The sequence below is a fragment of the Populus trichocarpa genome, chromosome 14, assembly GCF_000002775.5.
Source record: "Populus trichocarpa isolate Nisqually-1 chromosome 14, P.trichocarpa_v4.1, whole genome shotgun sequence".
NCBI lineage: Eukaryota > Viridiplantae > Streptophyta > Magnoliopsida > Malpighiales > Salicaceae > Populus > Populus trichocarpa.
The window spans coordinates 663,700-678,503 of record NC_037298.2 but is presented as its reverse complement, the minus strand read 5'-3'; the positions used below and the strand labels follow the sequence as shown (position 1 = coordinate 678,503).

At 35.0% G+C, this 14,804-nt stretch overlaps 2 protein-coding genes across 3 annotated transcripts; both read right to left on the bottom strand.

The window, feature by feature from the left end:
• Positions 1 to 131: 131 nt before the first annotated feature.
• On the bottom strand, positions 132 to 1,715 carry LOC112324043 (receptor-like protein 44). The gene has a single exon (XM_024584565.2). It carries the CDS (start codon positions 1,243 to 1,245, stop codon positions 439 to 441), a length of 807 nt encoding a protein of 268 aa, XP_024440333.1. The 5' UTR covers positions 1,246 to 1,715; the 3' UTR covers positions 132 to 438.
• Positions 1,716 to 9,261: 7,546 nt separating this feature from the next.
• LOC112324045 (AP2-like ethylene-responsive transcription factor ANT) lies at positions 9,262 to 12,931 on the bottom strand. 2 transcript variants are annotated; one of them, XM_024584595.2, is made up of 9 exons: positions 12,228 to 12,931; positions 11,407 to 12,091; positions 11,095 to 11,177; positions 10,959 to 10,967; positions 10,776 to 10,864; positions 10,584 to 10,657; positions 10,454 to 10,504; positions 10,279 to 10,355; positions 9,262 to 10,192 (listed from the first exon to the last, which is right to left on the bottom strand). In XM_024584595.2, the coding sequence occupies exons 1-9, from the start codon at positions 12,547 to 12,549 to the stop codon at positions 9,525 to 9,527; spliced, it is 2,058 nt and encodes a 685-aa protein (XP_024440363.1). In that variant the 5' UTR covers positions 12,550 to 12,931; the 3' UTR covers positions 9,262 to 9,524. The 2 variants fall into 2 exon arrangements, with proteins under 2 accessions (XP_024440363.1, XP_052303230.1); XM_052447270.1 differs by lacking the exon at positions 10,959 to 10,967.
• Positions 12,932 to 14,804: the final 1,873 nt, after the last annotated feature.

Genomic DNA, 14,804 nt, shown 5'->3' with positions numbered 1-14,804 from the left:
CTATAATTTTGACGTGGTTTATATTTCGTTCACATTGAAAGTTTTTTCTTTGAATCTTAATTTAAAAAAAAAACTATAATTTATAATTAACCACAACTGAAAAAATTACAGTAATATCAAACTCACATCACTGAAAGAAACTGCACTGTATCTCATTTGAATTCATTTATACATTGTTCCATAAAATACTAATGGATTTTTTTTTTCTAAAAAGAAAACCAAAATGGTTATGGATATTAAAGGAGAAAAGAAAAAAACAAAAACCCTCCAAAAACCAGTAAAATACAACTTCTAACTAAAAAAAAGAAAGAAAATGACCCATCAGAGAGGAAATAAAATTAAAAACATTAGCCCACACCTCCATGAAATTCCAACCTTTTTAGCTGAATAGAGTGATGGCAGTAATCTTGAATTAAACCTAAACATACCTGATTAGTGTCAATAATCAGGCATGAGGCTGCTAATCTTGCCTTCTTCAAGGGCCATCTTCTGTTCAGTAACCTTCAACCAGATGCAAACCCCAGTAAAACTGAGCACCAAACTTGCAAACCCACTTCCTAAACCGATCCCAACAATGGCCAAAACGGACAAACCTTTAGCCTTCATTGGAGGCAAAGGGTAGCCATAAAGATCCTTATTTCCCTCAAAAGAAGTGGCATTGAATCTTGGTAAATTACCACTCCTATTCCCTAATGAAGCAGGTATTGGCCCTGATAGCTTGTTATTGCTCACATCAAAAGCTGAGAGCCTTACTAGAAGACCAAGCTGTTGCGGGATTTGACCAGAGAGGAAATTATCATGCAAATCAATAACATTTAAATAAGCACACATTGCAAGCTGTGGTGGGATCTCCCCTTCCAGTCTATTGGACGAGAGATTGAGTACAGCAAGATTGACCAAGGATTGCAAATCCGCGGGGATAGGACCTGTAATTTGATTGGAGGAGAGGTCTAGTGACTGAAGATTGGTACAGTTTGCAAGATAAGGAGAGAGAGACCCTTGAAGAGAAAGACTGGTCAGAGAAAGCTTGTAGATGCGACCATTGTTGCAAGTAGCACCAGGGAGATAAGAAGTGAAACCAGAACATGGGCTTGCAAAATTTGATCTTGTCCAGTTTTGAAGTAAGTTTGCTGGGTCCTTTAAGGATTGGCTTAAATGGGTTAAACACGCTTCATCACTTGGATCTGATTTTGAGAGATTTGTGCAGGTTAACAAAGTGAACAAGAGCACTAACCAAAATCCCATTTAGAATTCTAGAGAAAGAAAGAATTTTGATTCTTGGCTTAGACAAATAGACACTTTCTTTTAATAATTCTTTTCTCCGACTCAAGCTTAGTTTCAAAGGACAGAGAATGGGTGGATGCTACTGTATCTATCTTTTTCCATTAGAATTTGGCAAGCCCACCTTTGACAACAACAAAAAAGAGAACTCTTGTTATATACAACAAGAAATGAGGGCAGGATACAAAGTGGAAAAGAGGGCTTGTTCTTGTAGTTGGACTCTCTTTTTTTCTTTTTCTTTTTTTCCTTCACTACTAATATTCTTGATTGTAAAGGTCTACCTTGGCTAAAGGGAATTGGGGAGAGAAGCTGGTTATGGTTGGTGTTTGGATTGGAGCTTAAGGGAATTGGGGAAGAGAGGAGGTGGCAGTGAAGGGAAGTGAGAGTGTCCGAGAGAGAGAGAGAGAGAGAGGGGGGGGGGTGTTGGGTGAAAGTGAAATGTTGAGAGGAAAGCTAGAGATTGGGGGTTTCTGTGGGGTAGTGACCTGCACGTATGAAGCGCAAGATAGTGACAACACGTTATTGGAGCATAGAGGGCATTTTGGTCAATGAAAAAGGATAAGGGTTCCAATCCTAGGGAACCAGGAGGGGGCATCGTTGTCGATCCATTGGGGTGTTGTTTTTCTGTTAATCCATTCAAGGAAAGTAAAAAGTTATGGAGATGGTAAAGTGTTTTCTCATAATATCCGTGAGATGAATAATATCTCCCTGCTCTCACCCCATCCTTCCTTTCATATTTTATTCAATCCGAAACGGAGTTAGACTCGAAAAGGATCTAGCTTCTTAGATTATTTGATTAATTTATAAATTATCAGATCAATCTATGTTTTTTTTTTAAAAAGAAAATTGAAATCAACTTGGTTATCTTCAACCGAGCCAATCAAATTATTAAAAACTCAATCTAATTAGCTTGATTTTATTGAGTAAATACCCTTTTTAATACCATAAAATTTCTCATATGTGTATCACTCATCACCATTCACATGATCTTTTATTCTTGTAATCTCTCTTTCTCTCTCTCTCTCTCTCTCTCAACAAGTGTTATGAACAGCAAGTCTCGAGACTAGTTGTCGATTATAGCAACGATTTTTCTAAAAAAAAAAGTAGTTGATAGAATTTCTTTGTGAAGTTACCATGTGGAAATTTTGATTGCAAGTGATATATACTTAGGTGTAGAAGTCGTTGAAGGTGATGTAACCATGAATTTTAGTGATTGATTTTTGTCGGTTTTTGACCGTGAGTTAAATGATTCAATAGAATATGAGAAATTATCAATTGATATTGAATTATATATACTCTCCTCTCATGTTAAAAAATAAATCCTGTTGATGTCGTTTGTACGTGTGTGATTTTTTTTCTTAACGCAGACAGTGTGAAATAAATAAATAAAAATATCATTTTAATTTTAAAAGAACAAGATTTGAAATACTTAATTATATGTGAAAGTGAATATAAAAACAAGATACTATTTAATTAATTAAATATATATATAAAAACAAAATAAAGATTACCATGATATCAAATCAAGTGTTTTCTACACAAGTACAAAGAGTTTTCTCAAGATACTAAGAAGATTTTCCAACCATTGTAAATAGGTTTTGTCTTTTAAAAGAAGTATTATAAATGTCGGATACAGTTGCCATGTTCCGAATAAAATGGTGACGAAAGCTTGTATAAATGAATTCAAATCCTTGATTGCTTCAACGGATATAATGTTTTGGGGTTTATTTATAATAAATTGTCCATTCAACATCTTAATCTAACACTTCGATTTCAAGATCCCTAGCTCTAGTGATGTCCTCCCTTTATGTTTCATATCTTTATCAAGTATGTATGCGTGTGATAAATATTTCAGATTTTAAAAGGGGATATTTCCCTTGATAAAATATAGCAAATTCAAAGATTTTACAGGTCAATCTTCTCATGATCACAGCACTTCAATTTAGATCTATGAAATCCAAGGCCTTGTCAAGGTAGAATTCACCACGGCCACGAGGAAACAATTGTGTTTGGAGCCCTTTGGCTCAAATTGTTACTCGAGGAGCAAGCTTATGTAGGATTTTGAGACTTCGATCCAGAGTCTCGACGAACATTTGGTGTACATGGTTTCAAGAATTTTGGTTAATCCTCTGCAATTTGTTTGTTTTCGTTAAGCTATATCAGTTTTGTTCTGGGTATTTGTTCTTTATTGTATTTATTTTTATGTATTGAGTGCTTCTGTGATATTTTTCTATGTATTTAATGATATTCCATCCTTGATTAAAAAATAATAAAACATAAAAAAGAGTGCAAGATCTTGACCATTTTTTCTTTCCTTGTACCAAATATTAACCCCTTTTACGATTGTCAAATCTAGGTTTACTTGAAAATCAAATGATTTAACTTAGCTCGAGTCGGTTTTAAAATTAAATAAAAATAAAGAGTTAATCTGATTAGTGCATTCAAAATCAAGTTGATCAGATAAAAATTTGATTCAAAATAAATAAATAATCTAAACTAAGAATGGAACCTTGGTGTCATCGTTTTCAATATTAGTATTTTGCCAACTCATACAGATTTTTTTAAGGAGGAGGAAAAGTGGAATAACACAAGTAGCTTGTTGAATTTGAACTTGTAGCCTCTAACCTCGTCACATGTATCATTATTGGTCGGTTATGAACATGCTTATGATATAATATAACAATCGATATATTTTTTATGCTAGAAATTTTACCATAATTTACAAGTTAGGTAAACTCATTTATCAACTTGGAATTCGCTTGGAAAGATTGAAAAAAGCATAAAAATGATGCTTTTGAATGGAAAACACATATAAACCAATAATAATTCCAGGTTTTGATCAGGGAAGTCTTTGAATTGGACATGACATGCATGATTCTTTCCAAGCACAGCAAGAAATCGTGTTGAACAGGAGCGGGTCCATGTCCAGGACGAGCAGATGCCAGAACGAGTCGGGATCACATGTCTAGGCAGTGCAGTCCTCAGAAATCGTCGGAGATGCAAGGTTTATAAAGCTACTCGTGCTCAAAGGACTTCCTTTCTGTGGGCTGCCCCAATAATGCAGAGTCACGTTGCTCCTCCATTAAAGAATGCAAAAGGGAGAGTCGGCATGCCTAATTTGTGAAGCCTGAGACGGCGTGCTTAAGAAAGGTTGGCTTTAATAATCATCACTTGAGATTTGAAAAGGAAAGGGAATTCGAGATCAAGAAAAGACCATTGTTGTTGGTGGGGTTTGTCCTAATTACATTGCCTTCTCATGCTACTATCCAAGTGTCCATTTGTTATTGCTGCGCACCGAATTATGTCAATAGTTGTTCGTGCTAATCTAGTCACTATAGCCTCACTATCTTTCATTTAGGTACTTTTATTTGTAATTGTTTTCGATACCAATCTTATTCTTCTTAGAAATCTTACTGTGACCCCTGAGTTCAAAGTTAATTGAATTTCCATTTTTTGATTTCAAAACAAGACTTGCATTAGTGATTGTAGGGTTTCTCTCTTTTCATCATTGTTACAGTATCGCCACACTTCTATAAATTCTACTTGTTGTCAATGAAGTCTTCCAATAAATAATAATGTTTAAATTGAACCTCGGAGAATATAACTACTACTCCATGATTAAGCAAATTGTAGATTCGATAGTAATTGAATTTCAAAGAAAGCAATGGCCAGGCCTTCGAACATAGGGGTCTAATAAATTATAAAGGTTTTTTTTATAATATAAAAATATTTAGAAAAACAAAGGTTAAAAACCATGTTAAGAATGGTAAAAGAAAGTGATAAATCAACAATAAAATAAATAAATTACAGAAAATCAAGCAATCTTGCCCAGAAAATACAATTAGGATGCTTCTTAATTTTATAAATAAGCGTCCAACAAACGAGCGACAACCAAGTGCATAGTATGAGCACGGTTAGCCAACCAATCCGCAGCGCTGCTAACTTCTCTAAAAATATGCCGAGACTGAACCTTCCATTGATGCTACAACAGAAGATCAATTTCATGAACTAACTGTGAGTGAAAACTGGACTGGATGCAATCTTTCACAATCATATCTTGCTAGAATGTAAGTCTCGAGGGAACTCGGTCACTGCCAAAGCTAACCCGGGTTGGAGCAATCAGAGAAGGTAACGCAGGCTTGATGCGATTCACTATCACCTTAATCAGGGTTCTATAAGAAACATTGCACCGACCAATTGATCTAAATAGACTAATATTGGAAGGAGACTCCACCTTCGGAATAAGCACAACTAGAGAATAATTGAAATATGAATACCAGCTAACATAACTAAACACATCTTGTGTAAAAGCGCATAAATTTGGCCCAGAAATAATTCCCAATGACTATAATGAAGAGCATTCATCCCACCAGATTCAGATCGATGAATCCAAAAATCAACAAAGAATATCTACTCTCCAAATACGGGAGAATCAAAATATTTGTGGTTTTAAAAAACTGAAAACAAGATATGAAAACTTGTTTTCGTTTTTTGTTTTCAGCAAATAAAACCAAGCAACAGTTTTTAACACGGAAAAAAGTGGTTTTTAAAATTTCTCAAAACTTATTTTTCCACTACTAGTATTTAGATCGTGATCAGGTTGAGACTATTCACGGTGCTTGAGGGTCGAGTCAAAACTAGTCCAGGGTGCCTAGAGGTTGGATAAAGACTAACCTAAAGCGCTAGGGTCAAGCGAGATCGAGTCTCTCGGACATTAAGAGTTGGGTTTGGATCATATTTGAAGCTACTATGAAACAAGCTGACATTGGATCTAGAGTGTAAGGAAGAAAAGGATTCTAGGAGTCAATTGAGACTAGATTCAAGACATCTTGAGTCGAGATTAATGAGAACGGGAATCGACTCGTGACTAAAAAAAGATAGGGCTACATCCTCCAACTTTGAATAATATGAGTATTAGTTTGACTGTCCTATTGGAACTATATGTATTTTTTACAAAGAAAAATATATATAAAAAAATTGTCCAACCAAACAAGTTTCTTGTTTTTTTTTAAATAAAAACAAAACTACAAAATTTAAAAATAAAAATGGAAAATGGCACGACCACTCTATCAATGCTAGGGTTCTCCGACTATAGTTTTAAACTAATTCAACGAAGCACACAAATATTTTTGATAGCCAAATATACATATAAAGCATGCATCACTTATTGGTTTTTTGGTCAGGTCAGTATACTAAAAAAAAAATTGATGAGTAGTTATAAAACAGTTGTAATTGCTTCAAACAATTACTAAAGAAAATAATTGATTTTTCTAAATTTATATATAAAAGCATATCTCGCGTTAAGAAGCATGTTGAAAAAATAATTTTTTATATCTTTTTTTATATTTGACTTTTTGAATGAACTTCACAGGAGTTAAAAAAATATTTATATGTATAATATCTATTTAATTCTATCAATCAAAATAGCACTAAAATAATTAATTTTGAAAGAAAAAAAAAGGTTGAATTTTCAACCCCCTAATAAGTTTTCTTTAATACTTCATCAATAAAATCTCGTTCTCACTTTGTTTAGTTAAAGAACTTCTTGAACACGTCCAATAATTTATTGTATGGTACCCTCAATCAAGTAATCTGAATTGGGCCACAGTTCATCTGAATTGGGGGTGAAATTTGCTGACGGCATCAACCGGAGCTCTCCATGATAGAACCAGGAAGTGTTCTTGGCACCTGAAATGTAATGCTTCCTTCTCTATATAAACGCTGGAGTTGGATTTTGCTGTACTTGATTTTCAACTAGTGGTCCAACAAGATAAAAGTCAGACGAGTTAATTTTTTGTCAATGTAAAAAATAATATTCATGTAATATCAATGTTAAGTAAGAAAAATCTCTTGGTTGCTACTCTGAACATGAGCGCCGACAAACGAACACATTGTTGGGGCTGCGTTTTCATGCTGTTGAAGGGAAATCTTCTAATTGGAAAGGAGAAAGTGAGAGGTCTTACCAAGGGACATAAGGGCCCAGGAAGTTTTGTGTGGTGAAAATGAGGGCCTTGACCCTTAAATCGTGAGGCCCTCTGCTTTTATGGGTTTGCCACCTCTTCCTACTCCAGGCAGCAGCCCATTTATGGTCCCTCGGACAGAATAATATTTTCTCTTCTTTCTTGGTCCAACTTTTCATTGCTCGAATCCAAACTCTCGTGGGTGTGGTAGACAACAATATCTTGTGCACGGACAATCGGATGTGACATTTATGCTATAGTTTTAATATAAAATTATCCACCAATGCTCAACTAATAATTTATTTATTTTTATTTAAAATAGTTTTTTTATTATAATATCAAGATTTTATTAATCAAATGATTTGAAGTATTCATCTTCCAACCAATACAAAATCATCAATGAGGCTTGAAGCTTGGCTTTATAGTTTAAATTTTTTATTTGAAAAGGTTTTTGACATGATATTATAGATTTAACAGTTAAATGATCCCATCACTGAGATTAAGTTTCAACATTCTTATACTTTTTTCTAACTAAAATTAGTTCATAATATAATATACTATAAATACATACAAGTTTTAAATTCAAAAAACTTTTACTCGAGTATTATTTAAGAATAATACAAATTAAATATTAAAATAATCATTCAATAAAATTATAAACTGAACTTATTCTATAACATTGTATCAAAACAGCTCATATTCTATCTTCTAATTGAAATTATTCAATAATATTTTTTAAGCTTGAATTATGTTTACTTGAAAAAATATCAAGAAAATAATATAAATTATACTTTAACTCTTACCCAACAACTTAACATTTGATGTTGCTACGTCAATGGCCAACAACCGGACAGCCTAGGTTAGCTCCTAACCAGACCAAGCATGAAATGTTACGAGAAGCTAAGCTGAGGGATTGGGGTGCTAGCTATCAATAACCTCGCAGAAAAGTCCAAACAGGCACCTGCAAACTGAACTACTATTTTTAATGCATTTACAGACCACAAATGAAGTCCGAGACAATGGCAAACTCGTTTTCACCTTGTATCCATTTCCTAGTATAGTCTAACATGAAAAGTTCAAACATTTGGTCCCAAATACATTCTCAATTCATGGATTAGTTAGGTAGGTGGGCAGCTTTCGTCGAGTTATGATTTCTTGAATTCAGATTTGTCTGATTTCATAAAATATCAAGATCATCAAAAGGTAGTTAAATGATTATATGTAGTGGCACGTCATTTTTTGAGAGGCTAATAATATTAACTTGGGGTTGTGATTATCGATAGTGCATGGCGACATATCATATTATTACTACGTCAGGAGACGAACAGCTTGTATTGACTGGCTGTAATGCTGTCATGAAGTGACTCCTACCATGTTCATATTTCAAGAAGATTCATACGATTTATTCCAAGTGTTCTGGTAATTACTAACGAACAATCTGAATAATTCATAGAATGAAACAGGAAGATTTTGATGTCATACCATACTCTTTTTGTATACAATTGACAACTGCATTGAACTGGAAGCAAATAATAATGATTCGAGTTTTTTTTTTTCTGTGGGGCAAAATTGATTATGAAAGCACACGGGTGTGAGCACACTGACTGGTAATTGAAATCCACATGTGGACATGAAATTGCTTTTATGCCTAACATCATTATCTTGTAGGGGAGTAAGCTTTGAAAGAGAGAGCTTTGAGGTTTTTCCTAACATCAAGTGCCTTCCTCAGTGCAACTGACATAAGCAACCAGTAAAAAATCCTCAAAATTGAAAATCAAGAATTTCCACCTTCACACCCTCCCCAACTTTTTTTCAGCTTTTGGAATTATTGGAATTTAATGTAGATTGTAGTGCCATCTTTAGAGAAAGGGTAAGTGATAAAGGAAGGAAGCAATCATTATGTTATGTACATGGAGGACCAGAAGTACTGGTGATGAGATCAGAAACATTATGGTCGAAGGCTCAAAGCAAAAGAGAGAACCATACATACTCTATTTGTTTTGTTCTGTACTTGAGAGACGCAATAAAGCTGAGTCTAATTATGAAAATGGTCATCCCATATTGCACAAATCATTCCATAGACTCCAATCATATTGTTTTTAAAAGCTTCCCTCCACCAATAAGGTCAAGAAAAGGAAGAGTTTGAATATTTGAAGCTCTTGTTCATGAACAAAGGTCCCATGCACCCAAGTGTCGTTTAATTTAACTAAAAGAAAACCCAAATAAAAACCAATCTCTTTCTTTGGAAACCTGTTTGCAAAAAAAACCTTTGCATCGCAAGTCCTACGCATCTGTCCAAGCAGCAAATACTGGGGCGTGAGGCAAGGATACTGCAGGCCTCAATTGGGCTGCTGCTGCTGATGGGATCCAAGAGTTGACATCACCATTTGGACTAGTGAACAACTTGGATGCTGCTGAGGGCGGCATTCCGAAGAGCATTGGCAGGCTTGCTCTATCAGGGCTTCCTTCTCTAGAGCTACTTAAACTGGTCACCAATGAAGAAGCATTTGACATGTGAGCTCCCATCTTGGATGAGTCTTCGAACTCGTGCTGGTGAACTGAGCTCATGCAATCAATTCCAATTACATTTTCAGGGGACAATAAGAATGCCTGAGTTTTGTAATTATCCATAACATTTGAGGCTTTGTGATCCAGTTGCTGTTGTGATGATTGATAGAGAACCATTTTCCAGTCTGACTCGTTTTCACTGTTCTGTGAGGGCAGGGATTCCCCATTGCTGTTATGAGTAGAAGGAATACTGTGATTGGTAGAAGCATCATCACAAGGTCCTATGTCCTTGTTTCGCCTGGCTAGTTCCCCAGCTAGAAGTGTACTGCTAGCCATGATTCGTTCCACATCATATCTTGTTATGACAAAGTTGGTCACAGCATTAACTCCACGAAATTTTATAGCAGCAACATCATAGGCTTCAGCTGCTTCCTCTTGGGTGCCTGAAGTTTCAGGTTGATTAAATATTAGAATTGGCACAAGCAAGCAAGTCAATCTTATAAGCACTAAGATTAGCCCTAGAACTCACTGAATGTTCCTAGATAAAGGTCCTTATTTCCGGCAACCCTTCCAATCCGAGCTTGCCATCTTCCATGTTGATGGTGTCTGCTAGGAATTAAAACTTAAACAATCATTTTCTTCTAATTGCATAATGCAGATGACCAATATTAATATGATATTATATAGTTGTAGGATATCAAGACCTTGTAACTCCTCTGTACATTGAAGCTCCCCTGGAGAATCCACTGCTCTTCCTGCTCAAAAGGTGCAAGAATTAGATTCAGAACAAAACATGTGAAGGAATGGATATGCAGAAAGGCAAAGGATCCTAACCTTCTCAAATGAGCAACATACTCCTGCCTAGTCATGTTCTTCATTTCTTCAATTTCATTTTGATAATTTTCCAGCTATAAAGAAACAAAAAAAAAATTGAATTTCAGTACAAGAAATGCAAAAGAGGCCCCCTTCCCCCCTATAAAATTGGAACAAAAAATAAAAAAAATAAAAAAAGGTAAAAATCATTACAGGAAAATTGATATGAGTAGAGGGTCCCCAATACTTGAGTGCAGCTAGATCATAAGCTCTTGCAGCTTTTTCTTCCATATCATAACCCCCTGAAATTTATATTTTGGATTGCCTTCATAAATATTACTCGTGTGTATGCGTGTATTAAAATGCCTGATCATTGTATACATGAAAAAGGCTTACCCAGATAAACTGAGCATCATCATTTGTTTGAAATGGCATCCCCAGCAAATAAAAAAATAAATCAGTGATATATTAAGCATTCAGAACAAGAATATCATAGGGAAAATGATTGATTTTCAAGCATTTATTTGCTAACCTTGTCTTCCTTTCCTGCTTTGACCTTCTTTCTTGCAACTGTTGTCCCATAAATGAGCTTCATATCTCCCAGTCCATCTATGCCTGATTAAAGAAAATCCATTAAATAATCTGTTCTTGAGAATCTAATGTAAACAAAGGGACAGAAAAGCAATTTTTTTGAAAAAAGAAAAAAAAAGAAAGGAGATCAGAGGCACAGACAAGACAGGAAACAAAGACAACAGGGAAGAGCAGTGCAAAAACTAACGTGCAAAGACAAGACTTTATTGTAATGAAAACCAAAAAAGGGATTAAGGATAAAATAAGTAGTAACCTTGTAACACCTCTATATTGAGAAGTTCTTTGCCCAAATGTATCAATGGACTTCCTATGAACAATTTGCTTCTGATCCACCTTTCCAGGTCCTCTTTTCTTGGTTTCCATGGCTGCAGAGTCATTCACAGAAGGTGAGACTTGCAGAGAACCAGTAACACAGCTTGACTGGGAGCCAGGGCTCATTGACAAGCTCAAACACTGCAAATCCCCATATGCCATTGCGCTAATATTTGGCCCAGATTCACCTCCATTTTCTACCATGCATCTAAGCATCTTCTGCTCCATGGCATGGTTACCTTGATAGTTTCTCGAAACCCAATTCTTCATGCCAGTTATCCCATCATCTCCCATGTTTGGAAGCTTAAGGCTGCAATCTGACGCCTGAGCCATTTGTTTAGCATCCTCTCCTACTAACATCTCGTTGTTCCTAAAGTTAGAGTAACATGGGTAGTGCTGAACTTGGATGTGTTGATGCTGCTGCTGTCTTGGGTTTTGTTGAAGATGGTTTAGACAATTTTGGTTGTTAGGCTCATGATCTGGGTCTTGGTGATAATACATACTAGGACTACTATCTAAGCTAAGAGCCATAGCTTCTCTATCATTGCTTTCATAGTGATGGGTCCCCATAGTTGCACCACCAAAGAAGTCCTCTAGTTTTGGTGTTGAAGTAGTTACCATTGTTGCTTCACATAAAATAAAAGTCAAACACAAGTGTCCAGAAGTTTGAGAAACAGCATTTACCCCAAGCACAAAACAAAAGCCAAAAGAAAAGAATATACTACATGGTATTAAAATAAGTTTGAACTATACTAGGCAAACCTTGAGGCTGTGTCCTTGTGAGAGCATCCATCATACAAAGTGAGCCATCAGACTTGAGTGGCAGAACAGGCAAAGGAGAGTAGAACCCTCCATTTTCACCCTGATCATCAACGCCATAGTAAATGCCATAGTTGAGTTGTGGTAATTGGGAGTGGAAAAAACCTGTTGGGATTGCAGTAGGAATAGCTGCAGAGGGAGGCTGTGTTTGGTGATGGTGACCAGCACCTGATGGAACCTCCATTTTCATTTGAGGGGACAAAGAGAAGCCTAACCAATTTGCATTATGGTTATTGTTATCATCATCATTGTTCATGGACTTCATTTCTTTTGTGTTTTGATGTTGCCGGATTCTAACGTAGTTGCAAAAGAATCTTAGGCAAGGGTAAGGGCAAGGGCAGGGCAAGACAACGATCGGTCAAGAAATAATCTAACCATGAAGCATCAACATGGCATTCATTTGTTTTCTAGCTAGTTGAAGAACGGGATATATAGTGGACGCAGGACCAAGTCTAGCCACTAACAAATCCAAACTCCTGCTACTGAATCTATCCTCTCTCTCTATCTGAAAAGATCTAAAAGAGAACAAAGCAATTCCCTCTAAACTAAACAAAAAGAATGAGTTCCAGCAAACAATGCCGGGAATCCTATCTGCATTCCATAGGGATCTGTGTATGAGAAAGACCTCTTCTTTTACTTTACCCTGTGCTCCCTTGTTGCCTTTTTTTTTCCTTCTCTTTTCCTTAATTAATACCGCCATGATCCCAAGATACCATTAAGGGTTCGTTTGTCACACACGGTTGTTTCTCATTGCGTCTCAGGAAGTGTTTGGCTGTGTTTTTGAAATGCGTGTCGTATGAAAATATATAAAATTGATATATAGTTTTCCTATAAATTTAATATTTTTATATCAAAAATAAAAATATCATTTAAATAAAAAAAATATTCTGTACTAAGTATTAAACACACAAATATTTCTGGCGGTAGCAGTTACACCACATTAAATAATAGTATGTTTTTTTTAATATGTTTGTTACTGTGTTTGTACTTGCATTTTAAAAATATATTTGTTTAAAAAATTAAAAATCAAAATAATATTATTTTAATATTTTGTAATAATTTTAATATATTAATATTAAAAATAAATAAAAATCTAAAAACAATTGTTAGAAATGTAAATATAACTTGGTGTTGATTTTTTTAACGTATTTGTTTTTTATATTTTTATATAATTTTAATGTGATAATTTTAAAAAATAAAAAATATTATTTAAATATATTTCAAAACAAAAATTAGTTAAAAAAAAAAGAAAAAAAAGGGGATATTCAGCTCCATGCCCTGCAAAACCCAGCAGACATAACGAAGTCTCTATGCTCTCCGTATAGGCCAGTATTTGATAAATAAAATATAAAGCAAATAAAAATAAAAAACATCTTATCAAACACGAACTAAACCACATCATGCTTTTGCTTTATTAATGTGAGAAGCGCAGGCATCAGTAGATTTCACAGCACGGGGCAGAAAGAAAGACAAAGCGGTCCATCTTGTAGTCACTTCAATGTTCAGTCCTGCAGGGCCTACTTTATTTCCACCTCACAGGGATTTATAGATAGATATAGGCGGGCAGCAACAAGGCATCTCGTCTTCTGTCTACCACCTCCTCCTCTCTTTGGGGTCTCTGCCACACAAGTGAGGCGAAGACGACGCCGTATTCACTGACCATCACACCTTGCCAAGGTCAAGCTCAGTCCTCTGACCGTCTTTCTTGTCTTGTCCTGCCTGGAGCATAGCTGTGTGATTTGATTCGAGACCGGTTCGAAAAATGAGTTTAGTTTACCGAGTTATCGTGTCAAGATAATGAGATATCATCCTAGTCTTCATCTACTACTTTTACCAAAACTGTCTCATTTTATTTATTTATTCATTTATTTCAGTCGGAATAATTCAAAATTCAATTAAATTTATTTATTTATTTATAGTGGATATACATGGCCTGGTTCAATTAAAAACTTAGCTCAATACACGAGTGCTATAAAAAATTGTCTTCTTCGGTGCAAGAGACCTGGTTATCATGGAGTGCGTACAAGCTAATTGGAACCAAACAAGCAGAGGACCTCCTTGGCTGGATATTGGTTTGGTTTATTATGGATTGTGATTCTGACAAGTCTTGAAAATGTTTAGTTTAGGTTACTTGCATGAGGTTCAAATCTTGATTCTCACGGACAGCAGCTTTTTACAAAATATTTTTTGTCCTAAAATATTCAAAAGGAAAATGGTCAATAAAAATAAATCTAATCTGATGATTAATCCGAGTACACTAGCCAAATGGAAGTGCTTCTTGGAGAGTTACTTGATGGCATTATAGTGCTTCATAAATTCAAATAGTTAATTTGATGATTAAGAATATGCATCTTCTTTAATTTTATATATTCAAATCTTAAAATTAATATTTAAGAAAATTTATTAAATTTATCTTCATATATTAAACAAGTATAAAAATATACTTTTAAAATCATCTAAAAAAATTAATCTAATTAACTCACAAACTAGTTCAAGTATGTTACTTACAGCGTGTTTAGG